Source organism: Dermochelys coriacea, chromosome 2 (assembly GCF_009764565.3).
Source record: "Dermochelys coriacea isolate rDerCor1 chromosome 2, rDerCor1.pri.v4, whole genome shotgun sequence".
Taxonomy (NCBI): domain Eukaryota; kingdom Metazoa; phylum Chordata; order Testudines; family Dermochelyidae; genus Dermochelys; species Dermochelys coriacea.
This window is the reverse complement of record NC_050069.1, coordinates 200,618,405-200,634,300: the sequence shown is the minus strand read 5'-3', so window position 1 is coordinate 200,634,300 and position 15,896 is coordinate 200,618,405. Positions and strand designations below refer to the sequence as shown.

Sequence of the window (15,896 nt, the reverse complement as noted above, 5' to 3'; positions counted from 1 at the left end):
CAGGGTATGAAGGACAGAGGCCATAATAGGGACCTGAAGCAGTGCCGTGTGAAACTTAAGGAGCTGAGGCAAGCCTACCAGAAAACCAGAGAGGCGAACGGTTGCTCCGGGTCAGAGCCCAAAACATGCCGCTTCTATGATGAGCTGCATGCCATTTTAGGGAGATGGAGGCAACACGGAAGCAGGTTTTGGGGATGATGAGGAGGAGGTTGTAGATAGTTCACAGCAAGCAAGCGGAGAAACCAGTTTTCCCGACAGCCAGGAACTGTTTCTTACCCTGGACCTGAAGCCAGTACCCCCCAAACCCACCCAAGGCTGCCTCCTGGACCCACCAGGCAGAGAAGGGAACTCTGGTGAGTGTACCTTTTAAAATACTATACATGGTTTAAAAGCAAGCATGTTTAATGATTAATTTGCCCTAGCATTCGCGGCTCTCCTGGATGTACTCCCAAAGCCTTTGCAAAAGGTTTCTGGGGAGGGCAGCCTTATTCCATCCACCATGGTAGGACACTTTACTACTCAGGCCAGTAGCACGTACTCAGGAATCATTGTAGAACAAAGCATTGCAGTGTATGTTTGCTGGAATTCAAACAACATCCGTTCTTTATCTCTCTGTGTTATCCTCAGGAGAGTGGTATCATTCATGGTCACCTGGTTGAAATAGGGTGCTTTTCTTAAGGGGACATTCAGAGGTGCCCGTTCCTGCTGGGCTGTTTGCGTGTTGCTGAACAGAAATGTTCCCCGCTGTTAGCCACGGGGAGGGGAGAGGGAGGAGGGGCTAGCCACGCGCTGCGGGGAGGCAAAATGCAACCTTGTAATGAAAGCACACGTGCTATGTATGTAATGTTAACAGCAGGGTTTACCGTGAAAGAGTGTACCCATTGTTCTATAAAATGTGTCTTTTTAAATACCACTATCCCTTTTTTTTTCTCCACCAGCTGCATGTGTTTCAAGGATCACAGGATCTTCTCCTTCCCAGAGGCTAGCAAAGATTAGAAGGTGAAAAAAATGCATTCGTGATGAAATGTTCTCTGAGCTCATGCTGTCCTCCCACGCTGACAGAGCACAGATGAATGCGTGGAGGTAGACAATGTCAGAGTGCAGGAAAGTACAAATGACCGGGAGGAGAGGTGGCAGGCTGAAGAGAATAAGTGGCGGGCTGAAGAGAGGACTGAAACTGAAAGGTGGCGGCAGCATGATGAGAGGAGGCAGGATTCAGTGCTGAGGCTGCTGGAGGATCAAACTAATATGCTCCAGAGTATGGTTGAGCTGCAGAAAAGGCAGCAGGAGCACAGACCACCGCTACAGCCCCTGTGTAACCAACCGCCTTCCGCCCCAAGTTCCATAGCCTCCTCACCCAGACGCCCAAGAGCGCGGTGGGGGAGCCTCCGGCCACCCAGCCACTCCACCCCAAAGGATTGTCCGAGCAACAGAAGGCTGGCATTCAATAAGTTTTAAACTTTTAAAGTGCTGTGTGGCCTTGTCCTTCCCTCCTCCGCCACCACTCCTGGTGCTTCTCTCTTCCACCACCCCTCCTGAGCTACCTTGGTAGTTATCCCCCTATTTGTGTGATGAATTAATGAAGAATGCATGAATGTGAAGCAACAATGACTTTATTGCCTCTGCAAGCGGTGGAAGGGAGGAGGGGAGGGTGGTTAGCTTACAGGGAAGTAGAGTGAACCAAGGGGGGAGGGGGTTTCATTAAGGAGAAACAAACAGAACTTTCACACTGTAGCCTGACCAGTCATGAGACTGGTTTTCAAACTGGTTTTCAAAGCTTCTCTGATGCGCACCGCACCCTCCTGTGCTCTTCTAACCACCCTGATGTCTGGCTGTGCGTAACCAGCAGCCAGGTTGCCTCAACCTCCCACCCCCCCCATAAATGTCTCCCCCTTACTCTCACAAATATTGTGGAGCGCCCAGCAAGCAGTAATAACAGTGGGAATATTGGTTTCGCTGAGGTCTAACCAAGTCAGTAAACTGCACCAGCACGCTTTTAAACGTCCAAATGCACATTTTACCACCATTCTGCACTTGCTCAGCCTGTAGTTGAACAGCTCCTGACTACCGTCCCAGGCTACTTGTGTATGGCTTCATGAGCCATGGCATTAAGGGGTAGGCTGGGTCCCCAAGGATAACTATAGGCATTTCGACATCCCCAATGGTTATTTTCTGGTCTGGGAATAAAGTCCCTTCCTGGAACTTTTGAAACAGACCAGAGTTCCTGAAGACGCGAGCGTCATGTACCTTTTCTGGCCATCCCACGTTGATGTTGGTGAAACGTCCCTTGTGATCCACCAGTGCTTTCAGCACTATTGAAAAGTACCCCTTGCGGTTTATGTACTCGCCAGCTTGGTGCTCCGGTGCCAAGATAGGGATATGGGTTCTGTCTATGACCCCACCACAGTTAGGGAATCCCATTGCAGCAAAGCCATCCACTATGACCTGCACATTTCCCAGGGTCACTACCCTTGATATCAGCAGATCTTTGATTGCATTGGCTACTTGCATCACAGCAGCCCCCACAGTAGATTGGCCCATTCCAAATTGATTCCCGACTGACCGGTAGCTGTCTGGCGTTGCAAGCTTCCACAGGATTATTGCCCCTCGCTTCTCAACTGTGAGGGCTGCTCTCAACTTGGTATTATTGTGCCTCAGGGCAGAGGAAAGCAAGTCACAAAGTTCCATGAAAGTGCCCTTACGCATGCGAAAGTTTCACAGCCACTGGGAATCGTCCCAGACCTGCAACTCTGTGTGGTCCCACCAGTCTGTGCTTGTTTCCCAAGCCCAGAATCAGCATTCCACTGCATGAACCTGCCCATTAGCACCATGATGCCCACATTGCCAGGGCCCATGCTTTGAGAGAAGTCTGAGTCCATGTCCTCATCACTCTCATCACCACGCTGACGTCGCCTACTCTCCTGGTTTCACTTTGCCAGATTCTGGTGCTGCATATACTGCTGAATAATGCATGTGGTGTTTAATGTGCTCCTAATTGCCAAAGTGATCTGAGCGGGCTCCATGCTTGCTGTGGTATGGCGTCTGCACAGAAAAAAGGCGCGGAACGATTGTCTGCCGTTGCCCTGACAGAGGGAGGGGCGACTGATGACATGGCTTACAGGGTTGGCTTACAGGGAATTAAAATCAACAAAGGGGGTGGCTTTGCGAGAAACAGAATGGCCCCCTCAAGGATAGAACTCAAAACCTCAAGGATAGAACTCAAAACTGGGTTTAGCAGGCCATTGATTTCACGGAGTGAGGGAGGAGAAAATTAATACAAAACAAATCTGGTCTACTTCTTGTTTTGAGCCACTTCATCTATCTTTATACATCTTGCTGGCAGCAGACTGTGCAGTACGACCGCTAGCCATCGTCATCTCCTGGGTGCTCGGCAGAAGACGGTGCAGTATGACTGCTGGCCATCATCTTCTGCTGGCTGCTTATTAAAAGACAGTGCACTGCCGGTAGGACTCAATCGCCATCAGACAAAACTTAAAATGGAAATGACCTGGCTGAGTCACTCCCATGTTTGCCCAGGCGCCCTTGACCTCATCGAGGTCAGTTAAAAGAGCACCCAGGACTACGTTGATGACGGCTACCAGTCATACTGCACTGTCTGCGGCCAAAAGGCAATAAACTGCTGCTGTGTAGCAATGCAGTACCTCGTCTGCCAGCACCCAGGAGACATACGGTGACGGTTAGCTGAGCGGGCTCCATGCTTGCTGTGGTATGGCGTCTGCACAAGTAACTCAAGAAAAAAGGTGCAAAACGATTGTCTGCCCTTGCTTTCACGGAAGGAGCGAGGGAGGGAAGGGGAGGCCTGAGGATATGTACCCAGAACCACCCGCGACAATGTTTTAGCCCCATCAGGCACTGGGATTTCTACCCAGAATTCAAACGGGTGGCAGAGACTGCGGGAACTGTGGGATAGCTACCCACAGTGCAACGCTCCGGAAGTCGACAGTTGCCTCGGTACTGTGGACACACTCCGCCGACTGCATGCACTTAGAGCATTTGTGTGGGGACACACAATCAACTGTATAAAAACGCTTTCTACAAAACCGACTTCTATAAATTCGACCTAATTTCGTAGTGTAGACGTACCCAAAGAGAAAAGATGGCTCTGACTATTGTATCCCCTCTGAGTCAATAACTATTGGGTAGAGATGGTGAGTGCTAAATTCCACCACATGGCCCCAGTCATATGACACTGATTGATTACAAAAAGTTTTATCTCTGCTACATGGGTGGCGTTAGTATTCACAGGCAACTGCGATTTCAGCTGGCCCAAATGATGCTCTTGCTGAGTAAAGTCCTCAAAGAGCCTACTAAGGAAGTGGAGGATTTTGCATATCTAGCCAACCCTTTATTTATTAATTTAACATTTTGATTACAAGTAAGTCCTTGTTAAAAGAACTGTCAGTGACGAGCTAGTTCACCTCCAGTGTCATCTCCAAGTCAACTGCTCCTGTATGACATAAAAACCTCTGGAGAATATAAACTGTCCATGAATAAATGTACATTGGAAATTAAAAGAAGGTTTTTAACCATCAGAGGAGTGAGGTTCCAGTAGGAATAGTGGGGGGAACAAACTATTTAGTATTAAGATAGAGATAGATACATTTATGAGTGGGATTGTTTAATGGGGTAGTGGTGATGTGGTGGTGGTGCAGGCGGGAGAGCAGCCCAGGGGAGTCCCTTCTGGTTCATGTCTCATGTTCCTAAAATTTCATGCTTCAGGGCTTCAGCTGTCACCTGTAGGGGTAAGAAATGAATACATTTTTCTCCAATATATTCTGGATTTTTTTTTTATGGCCATGGCCATGGGTGGGTTGGACTGATGCTCTGAGGTGCAACTGAGAATTCTTCTTCCCAGGTGCTCGACTGGTGAGTCTGGTTCACATGCACAGGGACAAACTAATTCAAGGTCAGGAACAAATTTTCCCCAGATCATGTTTGCCATGTCCTTAGGGTTTTTTTCACCTTCTGCTGTAGGATGGGGTACAGGTCAGTTGTTAGGATCTCACTTAATCAATTCCCTGCCATTGCAGAGGCCTTGAGCACTAGACCTTTTGGTTCTCTGGCTGTGGCACACAACAGTTTAGTGTCCTGAGGGCTATAGTATTTTGGTCTCATTCTGGTTGTTGGGCTTAGTGCGGATGTGGTGGAGTTGTGTTTAGTTCCCTGCAATGTGCAGGAAGTCAGACTAGATGATCTGATAGTCCCTCTGGCCTTAAACTCTATGACTCTACAATTATCAGGGAAAATTCAACTTTTCTTTATGTTGGGGCTTCAAAGAGGCAGGATTCCTGCGAAAGTGACTATAGGTCTGAGAGTTAGGGTTGAGTGAAGAAAACAGCTGGACAATGGAATTTATGAGATGCATGTGTCATAAACTGGCTGTTAGAGAGGACTGAACCTGAGACCTTCACCACCAAAAGCACAGATCACTTACCCCTTGAGCTAAAAGAAGAGTTACTTCAGCTGTCCCATAGCTTTGAACTATGAAACTGAAGGGGCCAGCCACTAGAGGGTGACATGACCACATGCACAGTCCAGTATTACAAGCCCTCCCTGTTAGATATTATCACATGCTATTCCTGTTAGATGTGTTTATAGTGAGAGTCTGAGATACAGGAGTAAAAACTTCCATCTGGAGAGCCATTTTGGAGGTATCATGGATTCAGACACAGTGGAGAACATCTTTAGTTCAGGACGCTCTTTAGCTTTTGGTACTGAAATTCCAGAGTTCAGTCCCCAGGACCGCCATGGTGAGTGTCTTCGGATGCAGCTGTAATGTGTTACACAGGGTCATGATTAAAACATGAGACTGGAAGCCTATTTTTAGAAGTACTGAACACCCAAACTCAATAAGAAGTCAATAGAGATGCAAGTGTTGAGCATCCCTAAAAATTCTGGGAGACTAGACAACTAGGTTCTTTTCCTCTGATTCACAAAGCATAAATTGGTGGTAATAATCATCCGTACTGTACTTTGCAGTTGGACTCATTTCCGTTTGTAAAACGCTTTGAGATCCTCAATTGCAAGGAGTGATAGAAATGCAAAGTACTATGAATTATTATGATGCACAGTGGTGATATTCTTTGTTTTCCCAGCCAGTAGACTATATCACACAGTTGGCTGTCTGATCGCTTGATATACTTTTGGAAACTGAAGGCACTGAGCCACATTCAGCCCTGGTGTTAACCCGTTGAAGCCAATGGGGGTAACAACAGGAATGAATTTGGTGCAGCCCTGCCATTGAGATCTATGCCTTGGCCCATAGAAACGTGACTGACTGTGCTGGCTTCTTATCAGGTGAAAAGTACGGTGGGTCACTGTTGTAGTCAGATGTCATTTTTTCTCTTTACGGCGGTGCCAAAAGATCAACTGCAACGGTTTTGCAGGAGCAGAAGGAGGGGTGGGGGAAGCCATTGAAGATGCAGCACAATGTAGCCCAACTTTTATTTAATGCGGCGCCTTCCATGCCCCTTAGGCTCCCCAGCTGGGGGAGTTCACCACTGCGAATTCCTGCTCCATCCAACCTGCTTTTCCTTCCTGTAGCTGGCCCGCCGGAGCCCGGCCCGCTGCCGTCCCCCCGCAGGAGCGGCGGCTGCTGACATCACAAGCGGCCCTTCCTTTTGTGTGTTCGTGAGCGCGCGGGGGCCTGCGTGGGGACAATGGAATCCTGAACTCGGGGCGCGGGCAAGTGGGAAGCTGCTGCTGAGGATGAGTCAAGGCTGAGCCCGGGGAGGGGAGGGGAGGGGAGAAGCTGCTGCTGCTTGAGGGCTGGAACAGGTGAGAGACCGGGAGGAAGCTGCTGCTGCTGCTCTTGGACTGAGCCAGGTGAGAAGTGGCTGTTGCTCCTGCGGGGGTTGGGAGCTGTTTTGGGGCCGGGGGTGGGAATGGGCAGGAGCCCGGCTCAGCCTTCGGGCAGCCCCCTAGGACCGGGGCAGGGAGCTGAGCCTCGGAGCCTCTTTATTCCGCCGGCCCCGGCAGAGGAGCCTCCATCTGCGCCCCCCCCCCCCCCGGGGCTGGGGCTCCCGCGCCGCCTGGCCCCTGCGGGCGAGTGCGGCCGTTTCCCCCCCCCCCCCCCGGCTCGCCGAGGGGCCGGGGAGGAGCGGGGCAGCCATTGCATGGGTAAGAGTTGCTGTTGCAGCACTTCCGCTTCTCTCCCAGCAAGAGACACGAGTGGCCAGGCCCAGCCGCGCCGCGGAGGAGCCGCCAGACACAAAGGGAGAGGTACGGAGCGGGGCCCCTCTCCCCGCAGGGCACCCCCCGGCCAGGCCAGGGCCGGCGGCCCGCGCAGCGCGCCCACGGGCAGGGGGCCGGGGCCCCGCAGGTATCGCCCCTTCCCCGCAGGGCCCGCGCCGGGGGGGGGAGGGGGGCAATTCTCCCTATCAGGGAGCAGAGCAGCTCTCTCCTGGAGGTGTGCCCCGTGCACGTACTCTTCCCCCCCCACCCGGCTCTGCTCCCCACCAACATCCCCCTCCCCCAGCTCTGCTCCTCCCCCGGCTCTGCTCCCCACCAACATCCCCCCCCCCGGCTCTGCTCCCTCTCCCCTGGGGACCGCTGTCTCCCCCGCACCCCCGCGGGGACCGCCGCCCCTCCATCCCTTTTCCCCCGCCCCTGTGGGCACTACTAACTTCCCCTCCCTTGCCCCAGCAGGGCCTGATTTCCACCCTCTCACCTTCTTTGCCTTCTGTGGGCACTGATCTCCCACCCATACCTAGGCAATGGTACCCCCCCTCACCCCCTGCAGGCACTGATCTCCCCCCCCATACACCCTGCCTGTCCCTCACCCCCTGCAGGCACTCATCTCTCCCCCATACCTGCCTCTTACCCCCTACAGGCACTCATCTCCCCCCCCCCTTCCCCACACACACCCTGCCTGTCCCTCACCTCCTGCAGGCACTCATATCCCCCAACACACCTGTCCCTTATCCTCTGCAGGCATTGATCTCTCTCCTCCCCTCCCCCCTTGCCTGTCCCTCACCTCCTGCAGGGACTGATCTCCCCCCACACCTGTTCCTCACCCTCCTCCCCGCAGGTTCTGATATCTCTCTTCCCCCCCTTGCCTGTTCCTCACCCCCTTGCAGGCACTGATCTCCTTCCCACAAACACCCTGCTTGCCTGTCCCTCACCTTCCTAGATACTTATTCTCCCCTTGTAGCCAATGTCTCCCCACTCCTGTGGTAGACATTGATCCTGCTGCTTTTCCTTTACTTTTCCTTCATGTGCCTTTGAGTGTGCAGAGGGGACTGGAGGCATCCTATTTATATCCCATGCCCTGGGATGGATAACTGGGGGGGGGGGGGTGAGGATGACTGGCTTCTTGTGTGTAGTTTGGAAGGAATTACTTTCAGCTCCTCTGATCTTTGCAGCCTCCTTCTTCCCAGTCCCTGTTCACTCAGCCTGCCCCCCACCCCCATTTCTGTTCTTATTGAAAGGAGACATTCAAGTCCCTCCCCTCCCCCAGTGTTACTGGTGCAGGGAGAAGCTGCTGCTCCTCCTGCTGAGACCATTTCTGTTCAGTGTGCCTGTCTGTGAAGGCCGGGCGGGAGGGAGAGAGGGAGATGAGGCCCTGCTAAAGAGAGTGCGACCCAAACACCCTTTGCCTATGAGACTGTGGTGGGTTCCTTTCTCTGTGCATGCGTTCACTGTTTGTTCCCCACATCCTGCGCTGTCTCCTCTCCAGGTCTGGGTTGTGTGGTGGGGAGGTCGCTATGTCGGATGACGATTCGAGGGCCAGCACCAGCTCCTCCTCATCTTCATCCTCCAACCAGCAGACAGAGAAAGAGACAAACACCCCTAAGAAGAAGGAAAGCAAAGTCGGCATGAGTAAAAACTCCAAGCTCCTCTCCACCAGCGCCAAGAGGTGAGACTGTCTGCAGCCAGACACCATGTCACTGCTGTCCCTCTGCACCTCTGTCTCTCTGCCTATATGGCCTTCTGTATCTGCCCCATTGCTGCTGTTCCTCCTCCCCTCCACTGAGTGTTAACTATTTCTATTCCTCATTACTGGCATTTACCTTCAACCTTTCCACAGAAATTACTGTTGCCCCATCTCCCCTTTGTCATTATCTGCACTTAACAAGAAGCTTCCCCCAAATTTTACCACTTCCCCCATCACCTCCTCACCATATGCACTCAGCACCATTTGTCCCCACTGATATTACTGCTCTCCTCAGCACCCGGTTTTAGAGCCAGATCTCTGTAGGGATTAAAGCCTATGAGCTTAAATTCCTGCTCTGCTACTGAAGCTATGTGGCCTTGAGGAAGTCATTTAATTTCTCCATTGGTTTCCCCATTTGTAAAATGGGGATGATGATGATGATAACACTTAAGTCACAGGGGTGTTGTGAGTAATAAGTAATTAATGTTTGCTTTGATCTTGTATGATGACAGACGTCATAAATACAAACAGTTGTTATATAGTGCCAGTCCTCCCCACTAGATGCATTACTACTTCCCAATCTCCTTCTGACCTGTATTAAGGCTTGTGTACCTGGGAAATTACAATATCAGAACAGCTGTCCAGGTGGATACTCTTTTCTAAAATACAAGGGACTTCATTGTGAAATAATTACACTTCTTAAATTATACCAGAATAACTTCTCTGGAATAGCTGTGCCAGTCAATATCCCCCATGTAGAGAAGCCCTTAGAGCCAACTCACTTCCAAAACATTACTGCTGCCGTACCTGAGCCATTCTCCATGTCACCTGAATCTCAGCACCATCCCGCTCCAAAAAAGCTCCCCTAGCTGAGCATGAAGCTTCCAAGCAAGCTTTCATTACTTTGTCAGTAAGAACGATAATCCATTTGGTTGGTCATTGAAAAGCTTTGCAATGCACCAGCAAAAAGCTTGCGATCTGTACGTGTCAAAAAGGGCTGGTTTTTTTGGATTGCTCAGCCAATGCTCTGCTGTTGTGCTCAAGAGGTCCTTTTGGATTTTATAGCTTTCAGGCAACTTGTTGACTTCAGAACTTGTCTGAGCAAATGATTCCTTGGCAAAGTCGCATACACAGCAGCAAGTGGTGGTTGGACGAGAGGCCATCAGCTAGTTTTAAAATAACTGCAAAGGCCTGCTGATTGTAAATTGGTTGATATGAATAGGCTTTGGCTCTTATTATGTGAGACAAATAGAAGACAGGCAAAGGAGGCTGGCTGAGTATAGAGGAGGGGAAGGAAGGGAGGGAGGCTGTCTACGTGTGCAGTGGGGGGAGATTTGGAGGGGATGCTTGAGTTGCAGTAGTGGGGCTCTGTAGAATAGGGATGGTAGCTGGTGGTGGTGGGAAGGAAAGTGTGGAGCTGTGGATCCTGAAGAAGTAGAGGCAGGGAGGATCTTGGGGAGGGGCTTTGTGGACATGAGGGAGGGGACTGGGGGGCAGGGCTTTGAGTGGCAGGGAAGATTTGGAGGCTGTGTTTGGAGAGCAGATAGGATCTTGGAGATGTGTGACTATTCTTCTCTCTTTGTGTTTAATCAGAAATGGATCAGGGAGCGCATGGAGTTGGTCTCTGTTGCTAGTTACCCACCCTTCCCAGTCAGAACTTCTCCAGCCAGTTCCCCAGGATGCTAAGTGGGGAAGGGGATTGTGGCAGTGGGTGTTTAGCCCATCTCAGTGAGACAAAGATTCATAATTTACCACAGGCTGTAGTCCTCCCCTCACAACGAACACTCACATTTGCAAGTAGGATCTGTCTTATTGTCAGTATGTTGGAGGGGGATGGGGCCTTATCCCCCTGTGTGTGTGTGGGGGCGGTGGATCAGAGCTGATATGGGGAGAGGGAATGTCTGTCTATTTTTCTCTCTGCGTTTCTGTCATAGGGTGTCTACTCCACTGTGTGTGTCAGGAGTGGTCTTGTCTATACAGGCGGTGGTGTGTAGGATGTGTGTGACTATACGCTGTAATGAAAAGCTCTGGCAGTATGGAAAGGCTCTGGGCAGCAGAGCCAGCTGCAGTGAAAGGCTTCGGTGTGGGGAGCTGCTGGAGCTTTCCCTGCTGCCTCCCCTTGCCTTTCACTGCAGGGTATAGCTACACATACCCTACATACCGCCTCCTGCGTAGACTAGACCACTGCAGGCACACACAGTGGGACAGATGCCCTATGACTCCCCACTGCTGGAATTTTGCACTGTGGTGGGGAAAGCCTCTAGCAGTGGGGAGGCGGCAGGACACCACACTGTTGAAAATAGCAGTGTAGATGTAGGAGGCACTGCTTGGTCATGTAGAGAGAGCTGTGTAGGGTACATACCCTAGATTTCTGGCATGTCTCTACTATACTCACCTAAGCAGTGTCTCAACAGCTACACTATTTATACCTGTGCTAGTTGGGCATGCAGTGTACATACTCTACATGCCGCTGCAGGTGTAGACCTACCCTATGTGTTCCTGGAAGAGTGACACACATACAGTGTCACAGTCATTGTGACTTACATCTGTATTGCATGTGTGTGTTGACTGTGAGCATGCCTAGTGACTTACCTTCATTCTTTCTTGTTTTTATTGCCTTAGGATTCAGAAGGAATTGGCTGACATCACCTTAGATCCACCTCCCAACTGCAGGTTTGTTTTTTGTTTGTTTTCCTTCCTTCCCAGGGGGAGGAGAGAAAGTTATGCTTTTTATTGTTTGTAAATATCCTTATAAGTTCTAGATGCAGCAGAGGAATGATCACTTAGATGACATAAAATACTCTCATGAATGCTTGGATGACATAAAAATAAATCCCCTGCAGGAGAAAGCTCAGGAGACATTGTGTTTTGACATGAATTTTCTATTTGTTTTGTTTTTTCGTAATTGCGTTAGAGTTTGTCACGTTATCTGTGTGTGTGTTTCTGACAGTGGTCAATACGGAAGAGTGTGAAAATGTGCCCCTTTTTGGTTTTTCCTGGTTTATAAGTCTATTGCTTGACTGCATTAATTTTTATTTATATAAGAGTCCTGCCAAACAAGCAGAAAATTGTCAAATCTGTGTGGGTTCTTTCCAGCTCTGACAGTTCTACCCTAAGCAATAACACACAGTGGAGAAGGGGGCTGTTAGTTCATTAGTGAGTATACGCAGTGAAGAAGCGTGTATGTTATCTGATGAAATCACACCCTGGGATATGCTATTGTCCTTTATAGAATGGTTACTTAAACTATGTTTTAGAGATTTAAACATATGTTTAGTACCTACAAAGCTTTGTGTTCATCACCTAGTTGCCCTGACCCCTGGTGATTCCCCTTGGCATTTGAGAATGAGATAGTATTAAGGCTGCTTTCAACTTAGTCTCTCCCGTTAGGCATGCTGGAGTCTTGTTTCCAAAGACATTCTTGAGTTCTTTATCTGACTCTGCTCCTCATGCCTTTCTGCTGCTGCTGAGCTAGGTCTGAAGCCTTTGATGTCAGGGATAGCAGCAATTAAAAGAAGATGCTACTTAAAATATATTTTAAAATCAGTCATGTATTTAGAATGGACATTTTGCCCCCACCTTTATATTGCTGGTGCTCTGAAGCTTCTTGCTACCCTTAGCTGGTGCACAGGGAGACAATAGCACTGGAGGTCAGCGAAGGGGCCATTAACATCTCTTTCAAAACCACTGTCAAGCATCCTAATAACTGGCAGTGGGATGGGAAAAGAGCATATGAGTACATGGGAGGTATGGGCTGAAAGGAGACCTCCACATTGAAACAGATCAGCCAAAGACTCCAACTCTTCACCCCTGTTGCCAGAGGATCAACAACAATAACAGTGGGTGGTACACAGAGGGGGAAAAAAGAAAAACAGGTGATTGGGACGTAGTAAACCTTTAAAGCTTTTCTTAATGAATAATTTATTAAGTGTTTGATAAGGTGACTTTTTAAAATTCACCTAGATAGTGCAATAGTACAGTGGTTTGATTGGTGAGGAAGGTTTTTGATATACTACTAAGGCGTGTGGTGTTTGGAAGAGAAGTATACATGGGTTTTGAGCTCTCTTCAGCCACTACTATATTGTTTTAATGGTATTAATGTGCCTGGAAGCTGTTTTGATGGGTGCCTAAAATGCTTCTATATAACTAAATCAGGTTTCAGTCTTCATCCGAACCATCTTGGAAATAATATCAAAACCCTAAACTGTTCCTAAATAAAGAAACTGGAGTCATTCATGGGTGTAGGTTAGCTTCCAGACTACTTTGTTAAAATGTAATATGGCTGTGGAGGTGGTTTCTTATTTAAATAGTGCAGTCCATTGGGGATAGTAACATCAAGACACAATACAAAAAAGGTTGGATTTGTAACGTGTAAGCCTTTATGAATGGTTTTAATGGTGGAAAGCAGTTGATAGTACAAGCCATACCTTTTAGTATAAAGTCATATTATAGTTTTAGATATCCTATATCTGACCTTCAAATGAATTAGCATGGAGATTGGCAGTTTTATCTAACAAATAATGTTGTAAAATTAGAATATGTTAAGTTAACCTATAACGTGTTAAGTAGTAAAGCACAAACAATGGTTTTCTTATGAAACCAAGTGTTTTCGCATTGCCATTCAAGCTGTAGTATTTAATATCCGTATTTTATAGTGAGAGTAAGTACAGTGTCTCTGTTTTTATACTTGTGGTTAGTTTGGTTCAGAATGCTAAATGCCTTACACTTCCTGACATGCTTTGGGCTTGAGGCTGTATACAGCAGATTTACGAAGTGTGGACAGATGCTGCTTGCCACAACAGTGAGAAGAGTTCCAGCTATCAAAGTTATGTGGAGTATTTACTTCCTGTGGAAGGGGAAACTGTCAAATGGAGGGTGGTGGGAAGTTATGGTACTGAGACTTTCTGGTTGCTGTGTAATGGTTAAGGTTGCAGGACTTTACACTGAATATTAGCGCAGTGAGCGGTATTAAACTTGGTTTTAGAACATAGTTTTAAATCTCCTGCCTCGGTAACTTTAAAAAAGGCTTTGTTTACCCTATGTCCTCTCTGCTCAGCTCAAGCATCTCATCTGACTACCTCCTTTGTGTTCTCTCTCCTGTGCCTTGGTACTGTCTTTTGTATATTACCCTCCCCCTGGAATCGGGGCTTCTTTTTTCCTCCATCCTCTCCTCCTTTAAAGCTCTTCTCAAAATCCACTTCTTGGAGGAGTCTTATTGGGTTACATTTTGAAAAGCACCAAATTCCTATTGACTTTCAGTGGGGCTTAGGATTCTAAGTGTCTGTCACTTTAAAAAAAAAAAATGGGAATTAGGATCCTTAGGCTTTTTTGAATTTTACTCAGTCTTATTTTATATAGAAAAAATGCTGCATAACTTTGAAGATTCACTACTTTCTAAACCAGCCACTTAATCCCATCTTTGTTGTCATCTTCTGAAATGTTCCCTAACATCTCTGTTTGTCAGCTCCTCGTTGTTGTTGTCCATGTCTTATTCTGGGGTCTTACTGCAAGGTGCTCAGCACCTTCAACTCCCATTGAAGTCCATGGAAGATGAAGACATTTAGCACGTCCAAAAGGAACCCAGAACACTGAAAGACTGCCCCTTCCAGGCAGAGACTCAATCATTATTTATTTTGTAAATATGCCTATCCATGATGCTATGAAAGTGGTTGTTCATTTACTAAATTTAAATTTTCAAGCAAAATAGCTGAAGAGCAAATCAGGATTTTAATTATTGCAGGGGTGCAAATATATGTTCAGACTTGAATTTAAAAAAAACAGACCTTGAAGATGCTGATGACTTTCTAACAGTAGTACACTGAATAGAATTCAGATATTTTCTGATTGGTGTTTAAGATATTAGTGTTCTCTTAAACGTGGCATAGTGTAGCTACAGCATATGACTAATTTTAAGTGAGTTCTATATCTTTCGTTCTTGGTATGCTAATATTTTATGTGAAATGATTGAAACAGGATGCTGGGAAGCTTTAATTTTCTTTTGTCCATTTATGGGATGATTTGGCTTCTCACACTGGTGATGAGAGGTGTAAAATCAATATTTTCATTGTAGATGTTTAATGATAAAACAACCAGATTGAAGGGATGGTTGGTTTAATGTGAAATTGAGGTTAACATCATAGGCTTTGAATATTACACATTTGGATCCCAGTCATAATGAAATTTCAGTTCTCTCTTTAAAATTATCTTGTATAAGAAGGTGAAAGTCATAATTGGAGCTGGTTGTTTTTTTGTGTCATTGGTGTGTTGAGTATCTTATAGGGCTTTGTTTACATTACACATTTAGATGTCGTGGAAGTCTGGTTCCATGATTCTCTCAAGTCATGGTTCTATTTTTCTTTATAAATAGGGCTTTACTGTATTTAATCACATTAATCAATATCTAAAGCCTTGGATGCATCCATGTGTCTGGATTTCTAAGGCTGTATCAGGGACATGATTAAAACATTAACTGCCGTTTACACTGTCTATCTCAGGTACTTATTTGGCCTCCATTGCCATAATAGCTGAGTACCTCAAAATCTTTAATATAGTTCTCCCTGTGAGGTGTTTTCCCCATTTTACAGGTGGGGAACTGAGGCCCACACTGATTTCAATGGAAGCTAGGAGCCAAAATAGCTTTTTGGATCTGGGCCCAAAAGATTAAGGCCCAGGTTTTTAAAGTTATTTAGGTCCTGTTCCATTAAGCATTGCAATACTTAACTGACTTAGTGCTTCTAAGTGCCTGTCACTGTTGAAAATGAGACATAGGCTCCCAAGTCCCAGTGACTTTCAGTGAGAATTAGTCTTCTAAGTCAGTTAGGTGTGGCAACGCTGAACAGAGCAGTGCCTAAATAATTTAAAAAACCAGGACGTAAGTGTCTTGCCCAAGGTCACACAGGAAGTATGTGCTAAAGGAGAGATTTGAAGCCTTGTCTCCTGCAATATCCTTGAAAGACTTTGCTGTATTAAGTTTATATATTATTGTGGGCCAAGATTGTAT

The 15,896-nt window shown here is 47.5% G+C and overlaps 1 protein-coding gene across 5 annotated transcripts in view; it reads left to right on the top strand.

Moving 5' to 3' along the window:
• The first annotated feature begins 6,499 nt into the window (after positions 1-6,499).
• The window catches only part of LOC119852165 (ubiquitin-conjugating enzyme E2 E1), a 62,304-nt gene continuing 52,907 nt past the window's right edge, over positions 6,500-15,896 (top strand). The window contains exons 1-4 of one of the 5 annotated variants that reach the window (XM_043509033.1): positions 6,500-6,846; positions 7,180-7,242; positions 8,699-8,878; positions 11,519-11,569. In XM_043509033.1, coding sequence (XP_043364968.1) covers positions 8,727-8,878; positions 11,519-11,569 — 203 coding nt within the window. In that variant the 5' untranslated portion in view covers positions 6,500-6,846; positions 7,180-7,242; positions 8,699-8,726. Of the gene's footprint in view, positions 6,847-6,987; positions 7,243-8,698; positions 8,879-11,518; positions 11,570-15,896 lie in introns of those variants that run through there. The other 4 variants (XM_038393175.2, XM_043509034.1, XM_043509035.1 and 1 more) reach the window with 4 other exon arrangements.